Below are 23,392 nucleotides of genomic sequence, written 5' to 3'. Positions count from 1 at the left end.
TCAAGTAGAATTGTATGCTTTGAGGGAGGGTCTCAACTTTGCTCGTGCTTTTCCAGTGCAATATGTTGGGGTGAAAACAGATGCTTAAGTTATTCGAGCTATGTTCAACAGAGAGTATGATAATATGCACCATGAATTGGCAACTGTTATTATTGACATTAGGAGAATAGGAGGGACTTAAACAAGGTTATGACAGTCATCCTTAGTCATATTTCCAGGGAACGTGATTCTGTGGCCCACTACTTGAGTCAGCTTGCGATTCATATGAAGGGGCCATATTCCACACTTTGTTAAACTTGGTACAGGGTTAGATTTTTGGGTTTATTCAAATCTTTAGACGTTAGGATGTAATATATTTAGGGCTTTGTCCAAGTAATCCATGCTATGTTTTATGAATAAAGAATCCTTGTGCTCCCAAACAAATGTAGCTGGTATAACTCGATTTTATGACCTCAAAGTTATGAGGTAAGTTCACCACCAAACTCAACCAATGTCTTTTACAATGATTACTTTTCAAAAATAAAAAATAAAAAAATGATTACTTTATTAAGTAATCTACGATTGGATCATGTATATATTTTGTAACTATATCTTTTGATGAGAAGATTAACGACACAGCTAGAATTGCCGAAGGCTCTTTCATGTGATCATATTTATTGGTTCCTTGGGTGTGAGGGGGGGAAGAAGTGAAATATGAGATAAAGGTTCAACTTACCTTCCAAAAACTACCCATAACACTTGCGTTACATTGGCTATGATACAACGATTGAGGATCTAACTTAACCAAAAGCTTAAATCTATAGATAAAACTCGAGATTGATTTATATATTCTATTGAAAGATCAGTCTGCATATATTTATCAGAAAATATAGAAGATTTGATTAAAAGACAATGCATGGATATTAGGATATACTTTGTATAAGGAATTCATTACGTCATAACATACAAATATCATAGGAGTGAGTAGAACATGTAAATGTTCAAATAGTAATCAATCTTCTCTGATCATTGCTTCACGTTTGTGCCTACAATTTTCACGTATTAGATGAAAATAATAAATATATTTTTGAAGAGAATAAACTTCTTTGATACAAAATGCTAAAATGTCAACTAATTAAATAGTGCTTATTGACTTTATTCTAGAATAAAGACAAAATAAGCTACATATTAGTTAAGCTAATCAATATTTTAATGATTTTTTGTGCGCAAATTAAAGTCAAATCGTATAAGCAACAGTACGTCATTCACAGCGTCATCACTATAGCTGGAAATCACCATTGTTTTAGTCTCTTACATATATGATCATCGATTAAATTATTACACAAGTCATTACCATATTACCTCATTCCTTTATTAGAAATAAAATAAAATAATACCAAGTATAAATTTAAGTTTATATAGACCGGTGGTTATACTATCTTGATATCTATTACGAGTAACTATTACTAAAATAGGTCAAGTTTACATTATCAATGGATACATGTCACCTTCTTACAAAAGCTTTCTCTTCCACTATGCTATCCAAACAGACTAAAAGTATGAGTTTTAACTATTCCAAACTTATGTTTGGTAACCAACAAGAGTTGGCTCTAGTGGTATGTCGCTTAAGGGAGATCTCAGATTTGAGCCTCATCGTATGCAAAAACTCTTGAAAACGAATTCATTTAAACTATTACCATTACCAATATTGGTTAAAAGGTTTGGGTAACCATTACCATTACCTAAAGACAATGGCTCAATGCTGCACACAAGCTCTGAAGCACCTCTTTCTAGAATATGTTTTCGGCTCTCCAGCACCATTCATTACAAGTTGCAAAGCTCCTAAAATCCATTTCTTGATAATGTCCTGTAATAAACTAAGCAACTTCTGACTCTAATCAAATTCAAAGAGGATAAGCTCATATGTCTTAGAGAGATTTCCACATAAAGGGCATATATCATCACCAAGCACCCCATACTGCATCAGTTCATTCTTAATTCTAAGTCTCCCCCGAGCTGCAATCCATATAATAAATCATATCAAGGAATATTGAGCATATTCCAAATCCAATTACACCAATTGACTTCAGGTTTAGAATTTTGCAAGCCAGCAGTGTTATGATGCCAAGTGTTTCCTGTAAAGCCATGTTTAATCTGCTCCTTCACTCTCTCCAAATCTGCTTCCATTGCCAACTAGCTTAAGAAGAACATCCAACTCTCTTTCAGTTTCTGTCTTTAATGTAATGATGATCGACCCATCTAAGCCAAAGACTATCAATCTTATTTGTAATATCCCATATATAATTACCCATAGCAGCAATATTCCAAATAATACAGTCTTGAACCCCTAATCCACCTTGCTTCTTAGGTTTGCAGGTAGTGGGAGAAGTTCTACCAGATACTTTCCCATCCCATATACTACCTCCATTTCTTATTATGTGCAACAAAGGGGTATTATTTGTGAGACATAAAATATTCTTTTGTTGCACATAATAAGAAACAGAGATAGTAAAATTTCTGCATACGGCCATCACACCTTCCATCACTCTTTTAGGCAGGATAAAAAGAGAAGCCCATTAAGTGTGCAAATACATAAGCACAAAACTGACTAGTATAACCCTTGCAGTACAAGACATAGTTATCCTACCCCAAGATCTTAGTATAAGATATAGTTATCCTACCCCAAGATCTCAGTATAAGACATAGTTATCCTACCCCAAGATCTTATTATGGCTACTATTTTGTCAATCAAAATATTACAATCATCCTTAGATAGTTTCTTGGCATCAACCTTGATATATGTGTTTATATGCTATTTTATCCCCTGTCCCACGATTATTTTTATGCATATTTGAGCTCTTCGGGGCTATTTTTAATACTAATGTGTGGTTTCGAGTGTTTTGTAGACTTGACATCTATTTTGTAGGAATTTCCTGATTGTTGGTGATTTCTAATGGTTTTCCGGCCACTACGAGATATCGAAGCTATGATTACATTCATGACCATCTCTTGTACCCAAGACCGATTATTTTAGTAATTAAGGGCTTGGTTCGTAGAAATAGTCCAAGTAATGGACCAAGGAAGAGGAATTGGGTCACAAGTAGTTGGATCCCAAAGGATAAAAAAAAAAGGAAACTCGGCCAAGAAAAAGGCCGGAACCGATCGGGCGACCTATAGCCTGATTGGCGGGATGCTCAGCAAAGCAGCGAGAAGAAAAGGCGGGCCCGATCGGGCGGCCCTTCGCCTGATCGAGCGCGAGTTTTTCCAATGGTATTTAGGATTTCCGTTTTGAGTTAATTTTGCGATTAAGTATTTAAACTCTTTTGTAAGCTTTATTAGTTACGTTTTTTGGATTACAATTTTCATTTATACACTTTTAAAGAGATTTTAGTGAGAAATTATGTTGAACTCAAGTTTACCCTTTTAGTGTAATTTCATATTTCTTACATACATTATTATTTTTCCTCTCTTTCGCTTTGTATATTGCTTTGATCTTAATTGATTTGTTATTTTGTGCTTTGATTTCAATCATGTTTTTTATATATGCTTTGATTAGTTTAGATTTAAATATGTGTGAGTTGTTAATTTCTAAGGTTCTTCGGAGATTTATGGTTAATACGAATGGATAATTTGTTATTATTAATTATTGATATTGCATGATAATTTCTTATTGAATTGTTTTAATTCTTTACAATTGGATTATAAATCGAGCAGATGTGATTTGATTGTAAAAGTATAACAATATTGAATTGAGCAAATGTTAATTTGATATTAAAGACTATTCTCAATAGTAACTTAAAACTAGTAAATTGCGAGAGTCTTTTAGATTTATGCTGATTAATATATTGCGAGAGTCTGTTAATCATGTTATGTTTGCATTATTAATCGTTAATTGTTATGTTTTATCTCAAAGTATTAATTATTGGTGAACTTGTGACCTAGGCTTTTTATTATTGATTTCTTCCTTAAATTAATTCATTCAAACCTTATTTGTTTCGTGATAATTTAGATTATTTTTATTAATTAAGAATAGAAGAACGTTGTTTCAATATGGATTTGACTCTACTTCCCTATCTATTTTAGTTAGTGGTTTTAAGAATTACATTTAATAAAGTGATACGACTTTAACCTATCAAGCCTTCACCCCAAGATATTTTAAAGGTAAAACCCCCTCCTTATACAAAAGATATTTCTAATGTCCTTCTCACTTTGATGAACATTACAAAAATAAACATTTAATTTCCCTCCATTTACAACAAGACTAGAAGCAGCAACAAAAGTAGCTAATCTTCTCATCAAAAGAGAAGCAGAGCTAACATCACCCTTACTCATGACAATTAAGTCATTTGCAAACACTAAATGATTAAGCCTCACACCTCTACACCTAGGGTGAAACTTGAAATCTTTGTGCTCACCACTCTTCTGCAAAAGCCTTGTCGAATACTCCATACATATAACAAACGAGAGAGGAGACAAAAGATCACCTTGTCTCAAATCTGTCTTACTGGGAAAAAGACATGAAACTCCCCATTAATCCCCGATGAAAAACTCGGAGAAGGGCACTCCATAATCAGTTTGACAGACTAATTCCCTAAAAAAGCTCCAATTCACATAATCATAAGCCTTTCTTATGTTCACCTTAAACATACAACCACGAGGGACAATTTTCCGTTGATATTTCCGAATTAGATCTTTCTTATGTCCACCTTAAACATACAACAATGCAAATATTACGACAGTTCCTCCTTTCTTGTACAAAACCAAACTGGTTAGAAGAAATAATGAGGCAACACCATTGTAAGTTTAAAGCAAACAAGCAATTGGTCTATAAATCAGTTACTGAGACAAGCTGGTCACTCTTAGAAAGCTAGTCCAGATTTGTGCTATTAATCTCTCTTAAAATATTTCCACTGCAGAACAACATTGCAAACATCCTCCCCTACAATACTCCGGAGCCTTAACTCTAGGAATACTGAACAAAGCTTTCTTGATCTCTTCCCTTGTAAAAGGAGCAGTAAAAAAAACCCCTTGCTCCCTAGTAACAACAGGCTCTAAATCAACAACATTTTGATCCACTTTCACCTCACAAACATTCTCAATACCTAAAAAACACTTATAGTTATCAACAAAAGCCTTAGCCACATGTTATCTATCATCACATCTATTCCCATTCATGTTTGAAATAAAGATCACTTTTTTTCTTATAAGCTTGTATTTTAATACTCTTATGAAAGAAAGAAGTAATATCATCACCAAGCTCTCCTAAGCCTCCAAAAATCTAGCTCCAATTCCAGAATACTCAATTCTATTCAAATTCTTCAGAGCTTTAATTTCTTCACTTTTTTCGGTTGAAACATTTTCTTGCCCCTCACATCTATATTCCAAGCATTCTTCATTATATCTCCAAAAGTAGGATAATTACCCCCACATATCAAAGAATTTAAAGGCTCTAGGACTAGTGAAGATTTGCTCCTCAAAATAAATAAGAGCAAGACAATGATCATACCACATCTTAGAGTTCTAATGAACAAAAGAACTAGGAAAAGGATTAGACATGTCAATCTAGCTATAAACTCTAGCTTCCCCAAACTGCATATGTGTTACATTTCTAAAACCTAATGTAATAATCACCTTTAGCCTCTTTAAAGAGAGAGAGAGAGAGAGAGAGAGAGAGAGAGAGAGAGTTAGGTTTAAGTGATTCATTTCCATGGTAAAACCAATCAAAAGAAAAAGTAAGCATTAGATAATTTCATACCAGCGATCCCTTTATATCTACAAACTAAACACCCCCTGAAAGTCTATTGCCTATCCATTTTCTTTAAAACAAATGAATGAATTTGTCTTCCCAATTATAGTAAAGCTTTGCAAAGTTTTCAAATTTCTCCTAATATGGAGATATAAAACCGATATTGCCTTATTAGATTTTAGGTAGGATCTACTAGTTGTTTGGATTACTTTAAGCTAATTTTTCATGTCAATGACATTACAAGGAAAGCAGTTAAGCTCTATCAATGCCGTACTGTCAAAGTGGACATACAACAAGTTTAGAGAGCTCATGATATTGCAACTTTTGTCGCATTAATCTTTTCATGTTTAGTAATTCCTTCCTTTTCAGCCTTACTCTTAAGGAAATATAAAACACACTTGATTTAACTATGGTAGGAGAAAACTATGATTAGGGAACTTAGACCTTTTAAAGTCTATTGCCCACCCATTTCCTTTAATTGTGGTTAAGGGTGTAAATGAACCGAGATCATCAATAAACTACTCCGGTTCGAACTCGCCGAGTACAATCTTATATAGTATTGCCCTTAATTTCTGAATTTCGGGGGTGAGAATATCTAAGTATCTTTATTACTTTCTTCATCTCTATTTTTTTTTTTTTTTTTTTTTTTTTTTTTTTTTTTGCCCCATTGGGTTTTTAGGGGTTAGGATTTGAAAACATTGACCGTAACTTTTCACTATTTTATACTCCCTCCGTACTTTATTACTTACTTAATTTCTCCACATACAGAGTTTTAGGAGGAATAGTAAATAATATTATTTTATAATTGAAGTGGGGTTGGTTAAAGAATAAAAAATATCTGAAAAAGCAAAAGTGGGTATAAGTGGGAGGAGAGAAAATATGTAAAATATTAAAATATAATATGAGTGGTCCACTACAAAGAAGAAAATAGTTAAATATTATTGAAAGTTTACTAAAAAGAAAATAAAGCCAGTAATAAAGTATGACCACAGAAAGAAGAAGAAAAAAAAAAGGTGGAGCAAGTGGGGTCTTGGCATTTGTTAGATTCATTACAAAATCTACTTTTTTTTTTTTTTTTTTTGTTTAATCGAGTACAACATCTACTTTAAGAATATCAATTTTTTATAATTTTTAGACATGGAATTTAGATAAATACTTCGTATGTTTTAAGATGTAACTTGGAGATTGTGGCAAGTCAAATGGGAGAAAACATTAAAACGGAGGAAGTATATAAGCATTCATCATGTGGCACCTCTTTCATACACTATAAGCCAAGCATGTAACATCAATACATCATCCATCAGCTTTTTTTTTTTTTTTTTTTTTTTTTTTTTTTTTTTTTTTTTTGTTGACAAGTCCGTTCATTCAACTATGAAATTATTAAGACTATAGATTAGTAAAAAATGCTTCTAATAGTGTTTTAACTCATGACCTTAGAAATGTTAGCCATCTTTTTATTCATGCTTTCTATATCCATGTAACTCAAATATATCAAGCTTTGATTAGGGGGCGTTTATTTTGTATTTCTTAAAATTAGTTCCTCTATTGCTTGCTAATTTTCATTATGTAATTTATACATGGAACTCAAGTACCACAATATGATTTTTAAAGTAACAAGACAAGACATAACTAGTTTCATTTCATGAATAAAAGACTTGCGTAATGTTGTTAACATTAATTAGTGACAAAACCCTTGACATCATATTAAGTTACAGTGAGACCACATTATCTCATACGGGTTTTTGCCTTAATAGAAGATGACACTCAAATTTAGTTGGGGTTTTTGGAGTGGGTTGGAATAGAGCATTTTTTGGTGGAACAATTTTTTCCATGTAATCCCATACCACTAGTATAATCCCATTCCAAATCCCTACAATTTCATACCCACTTTACCCTCTAAGAATCTATGTATATATTCCACCCTAAATACAAATTTTAACTAGAACATTGTTTAAATCAAACAAATATAGCATAGTATTCCCAATCCATTCCATTTTAGTTTGCTGAGCCAAACAACTACTAAAACGATAACACATGTAATTAAAATCATTGTATATTTTTGCAACGCACCAGTTAGACATGCCTACTTGAAATGCCTCATCTATGATCAGAATTCCCTTTGTCACAGTAACTCCCATAGCTAACCATCATAGATCTCAACTGCAATCATCACAGAAGTTTCAGAACATTAAAAATTAAATAAATGTTATCACTCTAGGATATATAACGTAATAAACCAGCACAAGAAATTCTGTTAGAGAGGAACTAGGTTGAAAAAGTAAATTCTACAAAACGGTTAAAGCAGAAGCAATGATAAATCAAAGGCTCAAAGCAAAGAACCAGATCAGGGATCTGGTCTATATATGGCAGCTTTGTTATGCAAACAAATCAGTATTGTCCAGTAATCATATTAATTGCATTCTTTCACCAGACTGGAACATGCTTATTTTACCTCAAGGATATCGATAGCATATATGTAGTATAAGAGATTTATATTGTAACTTTCTAATGTCCACATAATCTTTCCAATCATTATATGTTAGGTTTGAGATATGGGCTTAGATTCTAAAGATCATCAACCAAATACATGGAAAGGGTTTAAATACTTTAAACAATTCTAAACCCATACCAAATACCTAGATTTTGTGAACCAAACCAGCCCTTGATATGTTACATGAGGAACATTCCCTGCGTTTTACTTCTTCAATAAGAAAGATTTGCTCAAGTTTCAAATTATTATTTATATTCTTCAAGCTACTATGCTGGTTAACAGAATAGTCATAAATGACTGGCCAGAAAGTCGTTTAAGATCTAACAAATTTGTAGAAACCTCCATATTAAGAATATCATATATCAGCGAACATCATTTCATAAATGCAGAATGAAAAACTAAGAGAGTAAATTATACACCCCCCATTTTGTGTCCAAGAAATGTTATTGTGCAACTAACTCGCATTTTGTCACTAAAGATGGTGCCTAAACAGGTCTGGTTCCAGTCTGGTTTCAGGTTGAGGTCTTAATCTGCACAACCCTAATAAGAGTTACCAATGGTCTTTTTAAAATTTATAAGGGGCAATTCTAACATGGTCACTCAAAAGCATAAATGGTCTCTTAAACCCCCTTATGCATTATGATTATGATGATATGCATTTATCACATTCACATAAAATACCAAATGAAATAATACAATTAAATTTCTACAAATTGTCAAATACTCTTTGGCATGACACAAAATTTGCATATAAGTGATAGGTTAAAAATTCAGAACTGCACCTTTTCTATAGTTTCTGTAGGGCCTGATGTGTCATCAGACGCTTCATGTTTCTTTTTGAGAAGTTTGATCTGCGCTTTGACTTTATGTTTCTGATCTTCAACCTGGTTACAAAAAAAAAAAAAAAAAAGTAGCTGTGTTAAGAAAACATGAGGCAAATTCATATACAAAACTGCAAGGTGCAAAGGCTAGACATAAAAAAAAATAATAAAAATAATTAATAACAATGTTTTTCTTAAAAGAAGAAGAAAAAAGAGGAGATGAATATAAGATCGTAATGCTGAGAAAATGAACGAAACAATAATACAAACCAGAAGAATCAGGAGGATTAAGTGTCATGCACTCAATTGGTGCTGCAAAGTAACTAATCTTAGTACAGCTTTCAAAATTTATCACACAATTTGACAGTGTGCACAGTGCAAACATCCATTAAAACGTGTAGATCCCAATGCAGACATTGAACTTGCACCTCCTCAGACATGCTGTCTATAACAAACTGAAATAGCATCAGATAACTCCCTCACACCAATTACTGCAAATGCAGGCTTTGCTGTTATTATCATATAGCTGTGGAAAGGTTGGAGCAGGGCATTTTACCCACACAAGCAAGACATGGCGGCACGGGTCATACACCCCAAACAATTGAAATAAAAACCCATTAACCCTAAAACTCTCGAAAAAAAACAAGCAAAAAGGAAAATTCTATTCGTATCATCGATTGTGATTTTAAATGGTCAAATTCGATCATGAAAATTCCATATCAAGAAGTTTTATGTTTAAAGTTGACCTTAAAAATCTTAAATATTAAAGTTTACCCGTTCCTGCCGCCCTTTATGACCGTCACTACTTTAAAACTAAGGAAAATTCGGATTTAATGACACCAAATATGACAATTAAGTATTTAACCAAGGAGCCTTGGGCAAAGTGTTATATGAGCTTCCAACTTCCTAGAGGAAAGCCTAAGATCAAAGGAGGAATAATGTACAGGGGGAGTTTTGGGATGTGCCTTCCTAAATTGGGCTGATAAGCCTCAGATTGGGCAGCCCGACTTGATCCCTAAATACAAGTCCGACATTACTTAAAAATTGAACAACACAACAAAATGATAGCATTGACATAATAAGTTTAGTAATGTCAGTCCTCACTCAAATAACCAGTACAAAAAGTGCACATTTACAGAATATTACATGCTATATATCCTTTTAAATTCAGAATAATTTGAATTTTACCTTATCTAGCAACTCCTCCAATGCCTGGACCTCATTCTCCTTTGTAGCTAAAAGATCATGCTTGAGATGAACTAAATTCGTTCTGCACACATGACCAATAAGTACCCAAAGGAGCACACACTAAGAGTTGATTGAGACAAGTTAATCAAAATCTTTCCATTTTAAAAAAAAACAAAGTAATCGCTATAATTCATTTAAAACAGTACTATGACAATTAATATCAGATTAAGGTTATAGCTTACAATCAGCATCTAGGAACACACTTAGAGTTGATTGAGACAAGTTAATCAAAATCTCAATTAGAATAGAGGTTAGTAACCAATAGTCCACTAAACATTTAAGATATAGTAACTAAAAGAAAAAGTGGTCATACAACATTGTCAGAAGCTTCCAGGGACAATCTAAACTCACGCAACCCCTTAAAATCCATTCCCCCTCCTGCATAAAATTAAGTACTTAAAAGACAATTAAGAAACTAAGGAAGCTACAAAGTTCCATAAAGTTAATCTAATAGCTTAAGCCACATAGTAAGCCATTGATGACTATCTTCACTACAATATACAAAGGAAAGAAAAACAATCTACATCGATTGAAACATACTCCAAACAACTAGCCCCAAGAAGAAACATAATTCTTTTGATCATCCACATAAATATATATATGGGAGGGATCCCGTGAGAATAGGTCCATATGTGAGAATTTATACTTATTTGAGAACTGATCTAAAATTTAGAACATGTGAGTAAAAATTTAAAGGGTTTTTCTACACAGTACCCCTAAGGTATTCACTTTTCTAAGCTGTGCCCACCCATTTTCAAAATTCCACACTGTAACCCAAGGTATCTTTAGTGTGTACGATGTAACCCCCCACTAATCCTAAAGTTAACACCATTAACTTTTGTTAAAAAATCTGTTTGAAAAAAAAAAAAAAAAAACCCCTCCCTCCTGCAAAAAAACCACCCACGCACCACCAACCCTTCCCTCCTCCAAACTCACCCACCCAACGAACCACCCATCGGACTTCACCCCAATCACCGGACTTCACCCAAGCCACCGCACCCACCCTGCGAACCGCAACCAACACAACGCACAACAACAATCGCTGCCGATTTGACCACCAAAAATCCGATGCTTGAACCCTAAAGGACGAAAAACTCCATTCCTTTACCCTTTCACCCTCAAATTGACCGGAATCGAACACTGAAACCCCGAATAGTCGATCTGGCCGTTCAAAGGGTCAGGGAAAGGGCAGTGGTTTTGCGCGGTAGTGGTTAGGCCTGAGGTGTTTTGGGTTGGGCTAGGGTGGTGCGTCGGCTGTGGAGTTTGGGGTTGGGCTAAGGTGGTGCATCGGCAGGGCAGATGGGGATGGGAGTGCCGGTAACTGTTGTCGACAGTAGCAGTGGTGGTGGTGGGGCTAGTTAGGGTTAGGGCTGGGTTCAATTTTCTTCATAGTGGTTGGTGTGTGGCGGTTGTGCTGGGTGTGGTGGTTGTTGGTGTATGGCGGTTGCTGGGTGTGGCGATGGCTAGGTGCGTTAGTTAGGGTGGTTAGGGCTGGGTCGTGAGGGATGGGTTTTGGTGGTGAGGCGACATAAAACTAACGGTAATAGCTAACGGCAACTTAACTACATCGTACACACTAAACGTACCTTGGGGTTACAGCGTGGAATTTTGAAAATGGGTGGACATAGCTTAGAAAAGTGAATACTTTAGGGGTATTGTGTAGAAAAAACCCAGATTTAGAACATATGAATTAAATATTAAAAAATGTGACTCAAATTAAAATTCACAACGTATGAGTAATAATTTAAAATATCTGCATGAGTAATAAATTAGAACATCTGCGTAAGTAATAATTTAGAATATTTGATTTAAGAATTAGAACAAGTAACTAAAAATTTATAAAATCTGCGTAATGAAATTTAGAGCATATGAGTGAAATTTAGAACATCTGATTTAAAATTATGAACATATGAATAAAAATTTAGAACAACGGATATAAAACATAGAAAACGTGAGTAAAAAAATTTAGAACATACGGTTTAAAATCTGGATCAGATAATTAAAAAAAATTAGAACACACGTTTTAAAATTTAGAACATATAAGTTAAAATTTTGGAACAAGTTATTTAAAATTTATAACATCAAACCCTATGTTACATGGACTCGGGTACGTGTGTCGGACACGGATACGTGTCCAAGTGTCCAATTCGTCAATTTCCAAAATTTTAGTACACAGGAACTCTATCCTATATTTGAACACGGGTGTGGGGACACGACACTTTCATTTTTTTGCAAAAAAATTATAGTTTTATAATTTTATATGTTTTTATCAATAGTGAACAAAAAATGAAATACTCCGTAGTGTAATCATACACAAGGAATACAAGTATTACAATGAGTGAATGAGGGAGTACATTAAAAATAAAAAATTGAATTGAAATAGTGGAGTGTGGGTCTATAAAAAATATTTGAGGTCTAGTGTCACTCAAACTTTTAATTTCAGCCATAAATTTATGATTTCTCTCTCCTCTCTCCTATACCCTCTCTCTTCTCTTAAATGGAGTAAATTTGAACGGTCTTTATCCTAGTGCTTGCTTTTTGAAGCTTCAAGTACATGAAGCTCAAGTTGTCAACTGCTTTGAGTGCAATCAGGTGAGTCGGATCCGAATTTCGCACCGGTGTCCGTGTTGTGTCGATACGGGTACGTGATGATTTTTGCCAAGTCCATGTAACAGAGATCAAACTTAACTAATTAATGGTTTAGAACAAGTGAGTACTAAATTAGAACATTTGATTTAATTTAGAACACCTATGGAAAAGTTTAGAACATCTAATTTAAATTTAGAAAATACGAGTAAAAAATAAGAACATAAAGAGTGTTCTCGCATAAGAAAAATTCTCACATATAGGAGTTCTCACGAGAGTCTTCCCCGTATAGGGGAGGGTTTCGGTGAGAATAGGTTTATATGTGAGAATTCATACTTATATGAAAACTGATATATAATTTAGAACACGTGAATAAAAATTTAGAACATACGAGTAAAAATTTAGAACATGCGACTCAAATTTAAATTTAGAACATATGACTAATAATTTAGAACATATGTCTAATAATTTTGAACATGTGTGTGAGCAATAATTTAGAATATCTGATTCAAGAATTAGAACATGTGAGTAAAAATTTTAAAAATTTGCTTTATGAAATTTAGAACATATGATTAAAATTTAGAACATCTGATTTAAAATTTAGAACACGTGAATAAAAAATTTAGAACACTTGATATAAAATATAGAAAATGGGAGTAAAAATATTGAAAATATAAGTAAAAATATAGAACATGTGAGTAAAAATTGGAACATATGCTTTCGAATTTAGAACATATAACTAAAAATCTTAGAACACACGCACGTTTTAAAAAATTTACAACATATAAGTTAAAATTTCGGAATTAGTCATTCGAAATTTATAACATCTAACTTAACTAAATTATGGTTTAGAACATGTGAGTACTAATTTAGAACACCTGGGAAAAAGTTTAGAACATCAGATTTAAAATTTAGAACATACGAGTAAAAATTTAGAACATAAAAAGTGTTCTCACATAAGAAAAAATTCTCACGAGAGCCTCCCCCTATATATATACTTGTCTGGTAAATGATGAAACCCTACTCATGAAAGATTAAAGCTCTACAATACTAAAAATAGATGCTACATTAGCCAATGTCTTTGTCTCTTTTCTTGATGCTCTAATTCATCACTTGCTTATTTCTTCTACCAACTCTTCCTCATAATTTCAAAAATATGACCTTACAATGTTCATTTTCTCTCTCTTAGCCCCAACCCCATACTTGGTCAATACGCAATCATATAGACATAGATTCAAATACATTTCATTAGAAAGATTATAATAAAAGAGTTTGGTATATAATTATCAAATTGACTTTAAAAAAATAAAATAGAGACATCATTAACCAACTCCATTAGATTACAAATGGAAGAGTACCACATTAATGGAATTCTAGTCTTCAAGAATACCATTTAGATTTTAATATTATTATTATCTAACCACTTATGCCTCCTCAATTCATCATCTTCTCACTCCTCTATCATACAGTATACCAGCTCTCTCTTGTGGCAAAGCAAGTTAGGAAATAGATGAACTCTAATCCATTACTTTAACCATATTGTCTTTTGGAGCAAGATTTGGCCATGAGTATCCACAGGATCATAGCAGGCTAATTAGAAAATATCTATGAGAAAAGAATAAAAACCAGTTAAGGCATTCCTTCTCTCACCTTTTATTTAGGGTACTTCTAAAGTGGAAAACTGGAAATTCTACAAAGCCTCCACACTACACACTTGCAACAGTGTAAGCTACCTAAGACCTGCGCAGACCTATATAACCCGTCTGTTATAATAGGACAACATCAAAGAGTGACACTGGATAATTACCAAGCTCACACCCTCAGAAAAAGTCTACACGAGATCTCATGGTCTCAAAGTGACAAAGCGTAATTATAAACACTTGGAAAATTGGATAAGATTGACCATTTAGAACTCATAAGACAAATTATTTCTTAGAAATGCATACTTCTTTGAAAATAAAGGATCCAGATTTTGCTGCTCCACAAGGTGCTCAACAGTGTCCAAAGTGGTACCCACCTGCAGAACAAAGGAAGCACGTAAATGCATGTTGCATTAATACAGATGCTGTGGCAGCAATAGTAAAGCCAACTGCCATGAGAGTTATTCATTGCCAAAAGCTGTGCTTTTATTAGTGTTCCACAGGGACTAATCATGTCTTCAATTTAAGATTTATGAATAGTAGGAAAAGTTGGGTTGACATGCAACATCAACCTCCCATCTTGATTAAATACTTGGACTTGAGAGCAAGGACCTGTACAAGTGTGGATCCAAGAGACCAAATTGCTATTCTGAAAATTTTATGTGCTTGAATCTAATTTGGAGTTTCTGAACATTAAACCCTATCCCTGAGGGTACTATGGAATGAAATAAAAAGTAAACCTAATTTCCTCCCATTCCTGACTACTCTCCGCATGCTCAGGTCCCTTTTCAAGCTTTGAACCAGGCAAACATAAAAGATAAATTCAATTGTTACAAACCTCAGAACTACAAATTGGTAGGACATGCTCTTCCAATGCCTCAAAGATTCTAATTGTCTACACCTATTACACTTTGAAGTGCAAAGTATCCAACAAGATATTTGAGTTGAATGGAAAAGAGACTCAGCATCATAAGCTGAATTTATCCCTCTGAGGCTATTTAACCTATTTGGAGGTTTAAGGGGTCTCCTAAAGCATGCAGTGGATGCTACAAAAAGCACAATACCTACAGATGATGAGCTCAATAAAAAATAAAAAATTAAAAATTAAAAAAAAAAGAGTTTCAGCCTTGCACTATGTCCTAATAGCTGAAAAAAGGGTGCTAATAGAACAAGGGATACAGGGTTTGTATGCTAAGAGGGGAGGCATATGCAAACTGTATAGGGGAAAGCCCAACAACTCCAAAAATTCAAAGTATATTTTTCTGAAAATCTTCTACAATGCAATTATGCGAGTCAAGTACTTTGACAGGAGTATTAGTTATCTTTTTAGATTTTGTAGATAAAACCATGCATTGTTCTACACCCAAAAAAAAAAAAAAAAAAAAAAAAACACTTGCCAATATTGTCTATAGATTTTCCAAAATGTGAGGCTCGTGTATAGGATTAAAAAATCAGAAATGTTTATTGGTGGTGAGCTAATAATCTGACACACAATCAGCCCTAATTTTTGAAAGTTCAATAGGCCTTCTCATGTAAGTTGCTTGAGTGTTCTACCTTCACAAAACAAGTTGCATATGAGGCATAATGATTATCCAATAGAAAAGAATGATTGAAATATGGCTTAACAGAAAAAAATAGTTGTCAATACACTCCTATTAGTGTCGGTGTTTTGTGCTTCTGAAAGCCATAACCTAGATAATTTAACAGCCATGTAGAACAATCATCTGGCAAAAAGAAAAGTCCCATTATCTGGAGGCAGTGTATATCCGAAGATTTGCTAAAAAAATGATTTGACTGATGTTAATCAGATACCATGGGAGGATAAGTATGCTGTGTCAAAGTAAAAGCAGAGGATCAGCTGAGTATTTTGTGAAGAATGTGATTTCACATATTTTGAACCGAAAAAAAAAAAAAAAATTCCACCGAAATATTGGACTTCTTTTTTAAATGATATAACAATTTTTTTTACAAGTACCACATAATAGGAGTACTAGATATGCACACGTTATTCTGTTGATATAGCGTTCAAAGACAACCCATAAACTTCAAAAAAAAAATATGTAAAGGCAATATACTTAAATATACTATGGCCTCTGTTGCACTTCTTCAATTGTGAAATTCCCTTCTGTTGGGAATCTTGGGATAAGTCCTTTATATAATAGAATGTTTGTTATAAGTCCTTTATACCATATCACTCCAAAAACCTCAATCAGACAATTCTAAGAAATAACCTCCAAACCCATTCAAAAAGTAAACATTACCTTAATCTCTACAAAATTATTCAATTACTACTTTAAAATAATAATCTCTTAAAATATTAATCACTCATCCTACCACAAAATCAACTGCCAATCATTGCAGAACATGAAAATTTAATAAGTATTATGTTATCAGTGTAATACCTATACGTGCATTTGCACGGTTACACTCTACTACTCTAGTGTGTATAAAAGTCTGTTGATTGCTGATTAGTCAACAGCTCAGCATGTGGCAGCAGTTTTGCTATATTTGCTTATCCCTTGCGAGCCCTTGAACCCCTAAGGCCTTGGAACTTTATTATCTTCTGGGAAAACATTTGCCTTTACTCATTTTTAACTTGGTCAACACCCAATCATTGTGAAACTGTTCACCTTATTTTCACTTATTTCAAGTCTAATAAGTTCAAATTAGTTCAGATAAGTTCACTTCGGGAAAATAAGTTCTAATAAGGGTTGCCCAAGTTCAAATTACAATTTGAGGCCCGCCTAAAGGTGGCTTGGGATTTGGACCACCCTTATAATACTAAAGAGGGCATTATGGAGTAAAGGCGAAGCTAGGGGTGCCTAGATGGTTGTTTAACGCTGTCGCCCTACCCCATCCCCACCCCTCCAAGACAAAATCAATATATAAATAATTGATAATTGATATAGTTATAGATCAATAAAAGCTTTTTACTCCAATGATTAAAAAGTTAAAAGTGCAAGGTGGATTCTTGGACTTTGGTTCAAATCTTTATTACCGCAAATTTTACCAACTTTTTTTTTTCACCCAACACTCTTAATGTTGATTTTAAACTTTGGCTTTTCAACTCTCCAAAAAAAAAAAAAAAAAAAATCTCCATGGTTGTGGAGAAAATTAAGCAGTCAATTTTCATGGAAGACTTACTCTTCCCCTGCTTTGTAATACCACTTTTCATTCATGTGAGTGAATATATATTTCTCATCCCTCTCTCCAACACCTCCCCTAAAAAAAAGAGTAAGCAATTGTTTTTAAGACAGTTCCCATGACCTTTGCAGAGTATCACTACCTAATCCTGACCTAACACAACATCAAGGATAATTTAAGCAAATGCTGAAAATGCAAGACATAATTTAATCATCAAAAAATTACATAATTGATTGGTACAGCTGGTCCCTTGCAGTGCACCAGTGTAGCAGATGAGAATAAAAACAAGATGAAAGAGAAATAAGGTATAAGGAGTAGTTGATTGCAAACATAATTTAGTTTCAAGGCTCAATAGAAAAGAGAGAATTGCTAGTTAATCAAAGTCGACTTAGTCCACATAGATTTCAACACGGCAATATAACAACAAACAAAATTTGACAGGAAATTTCTGGTCTCTTATAACATAGGCTATGTACCACTTGTTTGTGAAAGACATCACCATCATGCTCTCTATTGTATCAATCAGCCAAAGGATAGCAATAACTCATTGTAAGTATCAATCAATCAGTATCAACAATGCAAGCTTTGTAATTAGTTTGGCAATAGCTATTTAATTTAACAAGATATTATAAAGCATACCTGTGTTTCATGACATATTAAATCGAACTCATCCTGAAAAAGTGCAACATTTAAACTAGTATTAACAGCAGCTTGAGATATTTCACACAACTTCCAAATGCATAGAGAAGGTTTCCAGAGTACTTATTAAATGCACATGGCTTAATAATTTAAATAGTCCTCAATCAAAAAATAATTCAAACACTTATCAATGCATCGAGTTTTAGAAGGGCAGTTGAGTTGTCTTATCTATTGTTATTTTAATAAAACTGCTGATATGATAGGATATAGAGGGATAAGCAAATTGTTTTTAAAATGGAAAAGTAGATGTAAAAAGAGATGGTGAGTCCAAAAAGGAAAATAAAATATAAGTGTTAGGACACTAGGACCGTGAAAGTAAGGGTTGAAACTATTATGAAACAAAAGGAAAAAATAAGTGTTCATAATATTATGGGATGGAAGAAGAATACATTAGTATGGCAAACATTTAGAGACCAACATACTATTGATTTGACAAGAAAACACAGTATCTTGATTCTTGAGGGAAAGGGGGGAGAAGGGAGGTTAACTAGAGAAAGAATATTAATAAGCATGAGTAGATGAGTCAAAATAATGCACAAGCTTATTGCACAATTGAACAAAAAATAATTAGCTTCTATTTCTTTGGGAAAAAAAGGTGAGGAAGGATATAAATTTTCACAATTTTTTAAATGTGGCTGGTCACACCGTATGGCAGGGGTTACTCGTAGGGGGTTACACATTTGGTCATGGGTTACTCATTCTAGGGTTACTTATTCAAGGGTGACTTGTATGATCAGGGCTTACTTATTCAAGGGTTACTCGTTTAGCCGGGGATAAATTATAAGGGTTACTTATTCAGGGGTTACTCGGTCTGGTCAAAACGTGCTAACCGACTGAGGGGTTACTCTCATACAGAAAACGTGCTAACCCATACAAGAATAAGTAGCTCATACAAGAATAAGTAACTCTGGTCTACAAGTAACCTCTGAATAAGTAACCCATACAAGTAACTCTTGAATAAGTAACTCCTACAAGTAACCCCCGCCACACGATGTGGCGGTAAATTTTTGAATCGGAATTAAGGAGGAAAGCATATAGAGAATAAAGAGACAGAGGCATAAGTAGAATAAATCAAATAATGCAATCTTGGAGACATTGATACAATCCAAGGCATAGTGGAAAGGTAAAGGATCAAAGGGCACTCTGTTTCCATTTAAAGAGAAATCTTTAGTTAAATTCAATAAGAAGGCTATCATGGACCAAGATTCAAATTTATCAATTTTGTTGAAATAGTTAGAATATTGAGCAGACAAATAAATCAAACTAATAAACACGTGTTAGCAAGAGTGTGGTGGAAAAGAATACTTTTAAAACAGTGAAACAATTACAAAAATGAGAGCATGCTGATTTTTTCTTTTAGTATTCGCTAAGCAAAGAAATTCTTGTGGCCTTCTGGGTAATAAGAGACATGCCCTCTAGAGCTTCTACTCCTCTTGCTTTTGTAAAATATGTTTCCAAGTTGGGAAAATATCATTTTCATCCATAAGGCTTGCAAATTTAACAAGCATAAAAGGGAAGATGATGAAATTAAAAAATTTAATATAAAAACAATCCATTCGTCCTTAGAAAATCCATTTTTACACCATTTTGTGCCGAAATCTCACTGAAAAATTGTTATTTAGCAAGATTATTAAAGAAGAGAGATTGAAAAGCGGAAATCTTTCCTACCAAGAAAGAAATACCTCTCTTATACTGAAGCAGGAAATGAAGAAGAAGAAAATATTGGGACAGAAAAGTAAATATTTTGCATGTGAAATAAAATAAAACTGCAAATAAAAACAGTTGAAGAAGAAAAGAGCAAAAAACAATACCTGCATATATTCATGTAGTGATGTAATGACCTGTTAAAAATAGAGAGAGAGAGTGAATATGAAAGTCAGATAGCTCAATCTCGCTTAAGGAATAATAGAGGACTGGGCCAATTCATTTTGAACCATATTATGTTTTCTTCCAGTAAACAAAGATGTCACATACATGTAATTATGCTCTTTATATTTGAGGTATATTATACAACATAAAATGTCACTCTAATATTGAAAAATTCTGATAAGTGACACTCATTCATAGAATGTAAACTTTATTTAGAATTAAACTGTATTTACTATATAATAATTGTTATGTGGACATTGAACTATTGTTTGTGGTCGACGTGATAGACAGCTAAACCTTTTACAAATTTTCTGCTATTCCTCTAAAAAGTACTTGATTTGATTTCACATTTAGGGGATTTCAGAAAGCTACAGGGCCATGTAAACTTTCACTAATTGTAAGAGCTTAGATTGGGTTGTCCTAGCAAATGACTTGAGCACTAAATTGCAACATAATTGAGACCAGAGTCCACCAGACATGTTTGTGGAGGCGAAGCCAATTAGGGACCAGATAGAATAGCAATTCAGCTGATATAAGAGTTAGCTAAACGAGATTTTGAGTTAATAGCAAGTGATTCAAATATGTAGTAAACAATATCCAATCCTACAGACAGAAATACAATTGAAACTGTTGACCATAAAGCTCATCATCTAACTAATGAGCATGTTTCTGGTCTAAGGGCTAAGTTGACGTCCTACTGTCCTAGTGAGGCATGGGTTTACTTATAGGTTTACATACCTGTACTGCTATGCTATTTCTAGTCTCTTAGAAAGTTATGAACTTCAGAAGTAGCCTCCAACAATCAATAAACAGAGGGCCAGAAGTTATACAATAAGTAAAGCTGGCTATAGAAAGCTTATGGCATAGTTCGATAATATGGTGCAAAGAAGATGACAAATTGATTATTTGCAGTTTCGTGTTCTCACTCTAGTACTCCTTAACTTCTCCAAAAGCCTTTCAGTAGTAAAATCAAAATTTCTTTTGACTAGATACAGTAATCTACATGGCACCAATATACAAAGCTCAATTTCAAAAAATTGAAGAGCCACTATGCCACTACAGGCTACATGACGTCAAATGAATCACAGAAATATCCCTGACAAACAATGCAAAGTTGAAATGTTCTACTTGATGAACATAATAGTCTTAGTAGATGCTAAACCTGAAGTCGCAATTAACAATGCAGATCTTCCATTATTATAGAGGATCCCCAAAAAACACTAAACAAAATAAGCACCGCTTAGTACATAAATCACATTGACAACCGAACCAATAGCCTTAAGTGACTCCTGCAACATTTTCTCAGATTATAAAATCAAGCACATCATCCATTGCATTCCAGCAACTACAAGAAAACATGTCCTAATTTGGAGTAAGTTATGCAAGGCCAATCAATGCTACCATCAGCAGATTTATGAAGATCGCACAATTTATTTGACTGGACTTGCGATGTCACCTAGGTGCTATGGAAGAACTAACATGAAGGAGCCTGTGATGCAAGTAGTATGCCAAATTTCCAACAGAACTAAATTTCCCGGCAAATTTCTACCTGTCAAATGAACAAGTCATTCATGTGGAGGATCTAACCGACATCTTTCTTCTAACCTAAATTATGTTACGTGACACTAAGAATTTTATGGTCTCATTTGAGCTCCAAAATAATTGATATCCCATTACACTTACCACTGTATTAGACATATCAATTTACCACTAGACGAATAAATTGCACCATACGGAGCACATTACAACTACAAGAAAATGTTTAAACAAACATCTATTTATACAATGTTGAGAAAATTACCTGAATATATCGCTGATAAAGTCGATCGTGTTCTGCTCCTGTGAACCTTGGAAATGCTCTACAGAAATCCTAACAAAAAAAACCAAAATTAAATAACTCGAAACATCAATATAAATACAAACTATACTGAATTCCATCCCTACCTCCGGATTTATTTGTCACATTACATATTCAAATTACAACATCAATCAATGCGATAATTAATTCTTAACAAAACGAACTCAAACTCGAACTCGTGAAACAGAATACACAATCAAAAACAGGAAATCAAAAACCAAAAAAATTACAATTTAGTTTAAAATTACCTCGAAAGGAAAAGCCGTTAGCAGAAAACCTAAGCAATGCTTGAACGATTTCTTCAAATTGGAGTGTCTGGTTCCAGGAATTGCAGTTTCAACTGACTTCTCCATTTTTCTACCTTACGAGCTAAACCTACGCAATAATGGCAGAATTTCAACTTACAATTGAAGAAAATTCACTCTCAAATTTCCAAAAACCCTAAATTTGCAATGTTTATTATGCAGATTTTCAGTCGGTTAATCGCTAAAATGAACTCACGTTTCAAATTAATTATACTACGAAGTAATTACGAAAAATTAAACTGCAAAAAAATGAATGATGATGAATATATTGAATTTGACACCATTGAACGAATTCAATTTCTCCCCGCCTTCACTATTTTTTGAGGTAAGCAATAAAACGGCAATCCCGGCATCTTTGAAAAAAATTAAGGGGGTGTTTGGCAATTGGGAATTGAGAGTGGGATTTTTAATCCCAATTGAAAAAAAAATGAACTGCTATTCGTCGATTCCATTTTACACAGTAACGTTTCCATTTTGACTTGAATGTACAAACATGCCCTTTATGCAATTTGTGTTATAAAAAGGACTTTGTTCTCCATATGGACACATTTTATCAAACGGTCCCCTCAAAGTACGACGTGAATATCCCGAGTCCACTAAATCGGTCTCCACAACCACCTTAATTCCTTTTTACTTTTTTTTAAAATTATTCATAAAATTTTTCCGACGGGTCTTGGATCATAGACGATGAGTGGAACATTCGTACACCGGAGAATGCGTCGGAACATTCTGTAAGTTTTTTGTTTTTTTATTTTCTGGAAATAGGACATCCGCCTAAAAAATCCGGATGTCCCTTGGTGGATCCGCCTAAAATTTCCGGATCCCCAATGGAACATCCGGAAATTTCAAGCGGAAGTAGGGATCCGCCTGAAATTTTCGGATGTTCCAAGGTGAATCCGAAAATTTTAGGCGGATCCACCTTAGGACATCCGAATTTTTCAGGCAGATGTCCCTTTTCCATGTTTTTTTTAATATTAATTAAATTATTTTTTTTTTTTGCGATTGT

The 23,392-nt window shown here is 33.8% G+C and overlaps 1 protein-coding gene across 3 annotated transcripts; it reads right to left on the bottom strand.

The window, feature by feature from the left end:
* Positions 1-824: 824 nt before the first annotated feature.
* LOC110710681 lies at positions 825-22,817 on the bottom strand. Of its 3 annotated transcripts, none has more exons than XM_021889011.1 (10): positions 22,668-22,817; positions 22,330-22,456; positions 22,025-22,093; positions 20,166-20,195; positions 18,295-18,327; positions 14,818-14,888; positions 10,226-10,307; positions 8,999-9,100; positions 7,796-7,885; positions 825-1,025 (listed from the first exon to the last, which is right to left on the bottom strand). In XM_021889011.1, exons 2-9 carry the CDS (start codon positions 22,432-22,434, stop codon positions 7,823-7,825), a joined length of 555 nt encoding a protein of 184 aa, XP_021744703.1. In that variant the 5' UTR covers positions 22,435-22,456; positions 22,668-22,817; the 3' UTR covers positions 825-1,025; positions 7,796-7,822. The 3 variants fall into 3 exon arrangements, with proteins under 3 accessions (XP_021744703.1, XP_021744702.1, XP_021744704.1); XM_021889010.1 differs by having other exon boundaries at positions 22,583-22,778; XM_021889012.1 differs by having other exon boundaries at positions 22,615-22,778.
* Positions 22,818-23,392: the final 575 nt, after the last annotated feature.

Source organism: Chenopodium quinoa, unplaced genomic scaffold, assembly GCF_001683475.1.
Source record: "Chenopodium quinoa cultivar QQ74 unplaced genomic scaffold, ASM168347v1, whole genome shotgun sequence".
NCBI lineage: Eukaryota > Viridiplantae > Streptophyta > Magnoliopsida > Caryophyllales > Amaranthaceae > Chenopodium > Chenopodium quinoa.
This window is presented reverse-complemented; position numbering and strand designations above follow the sequence as displayed.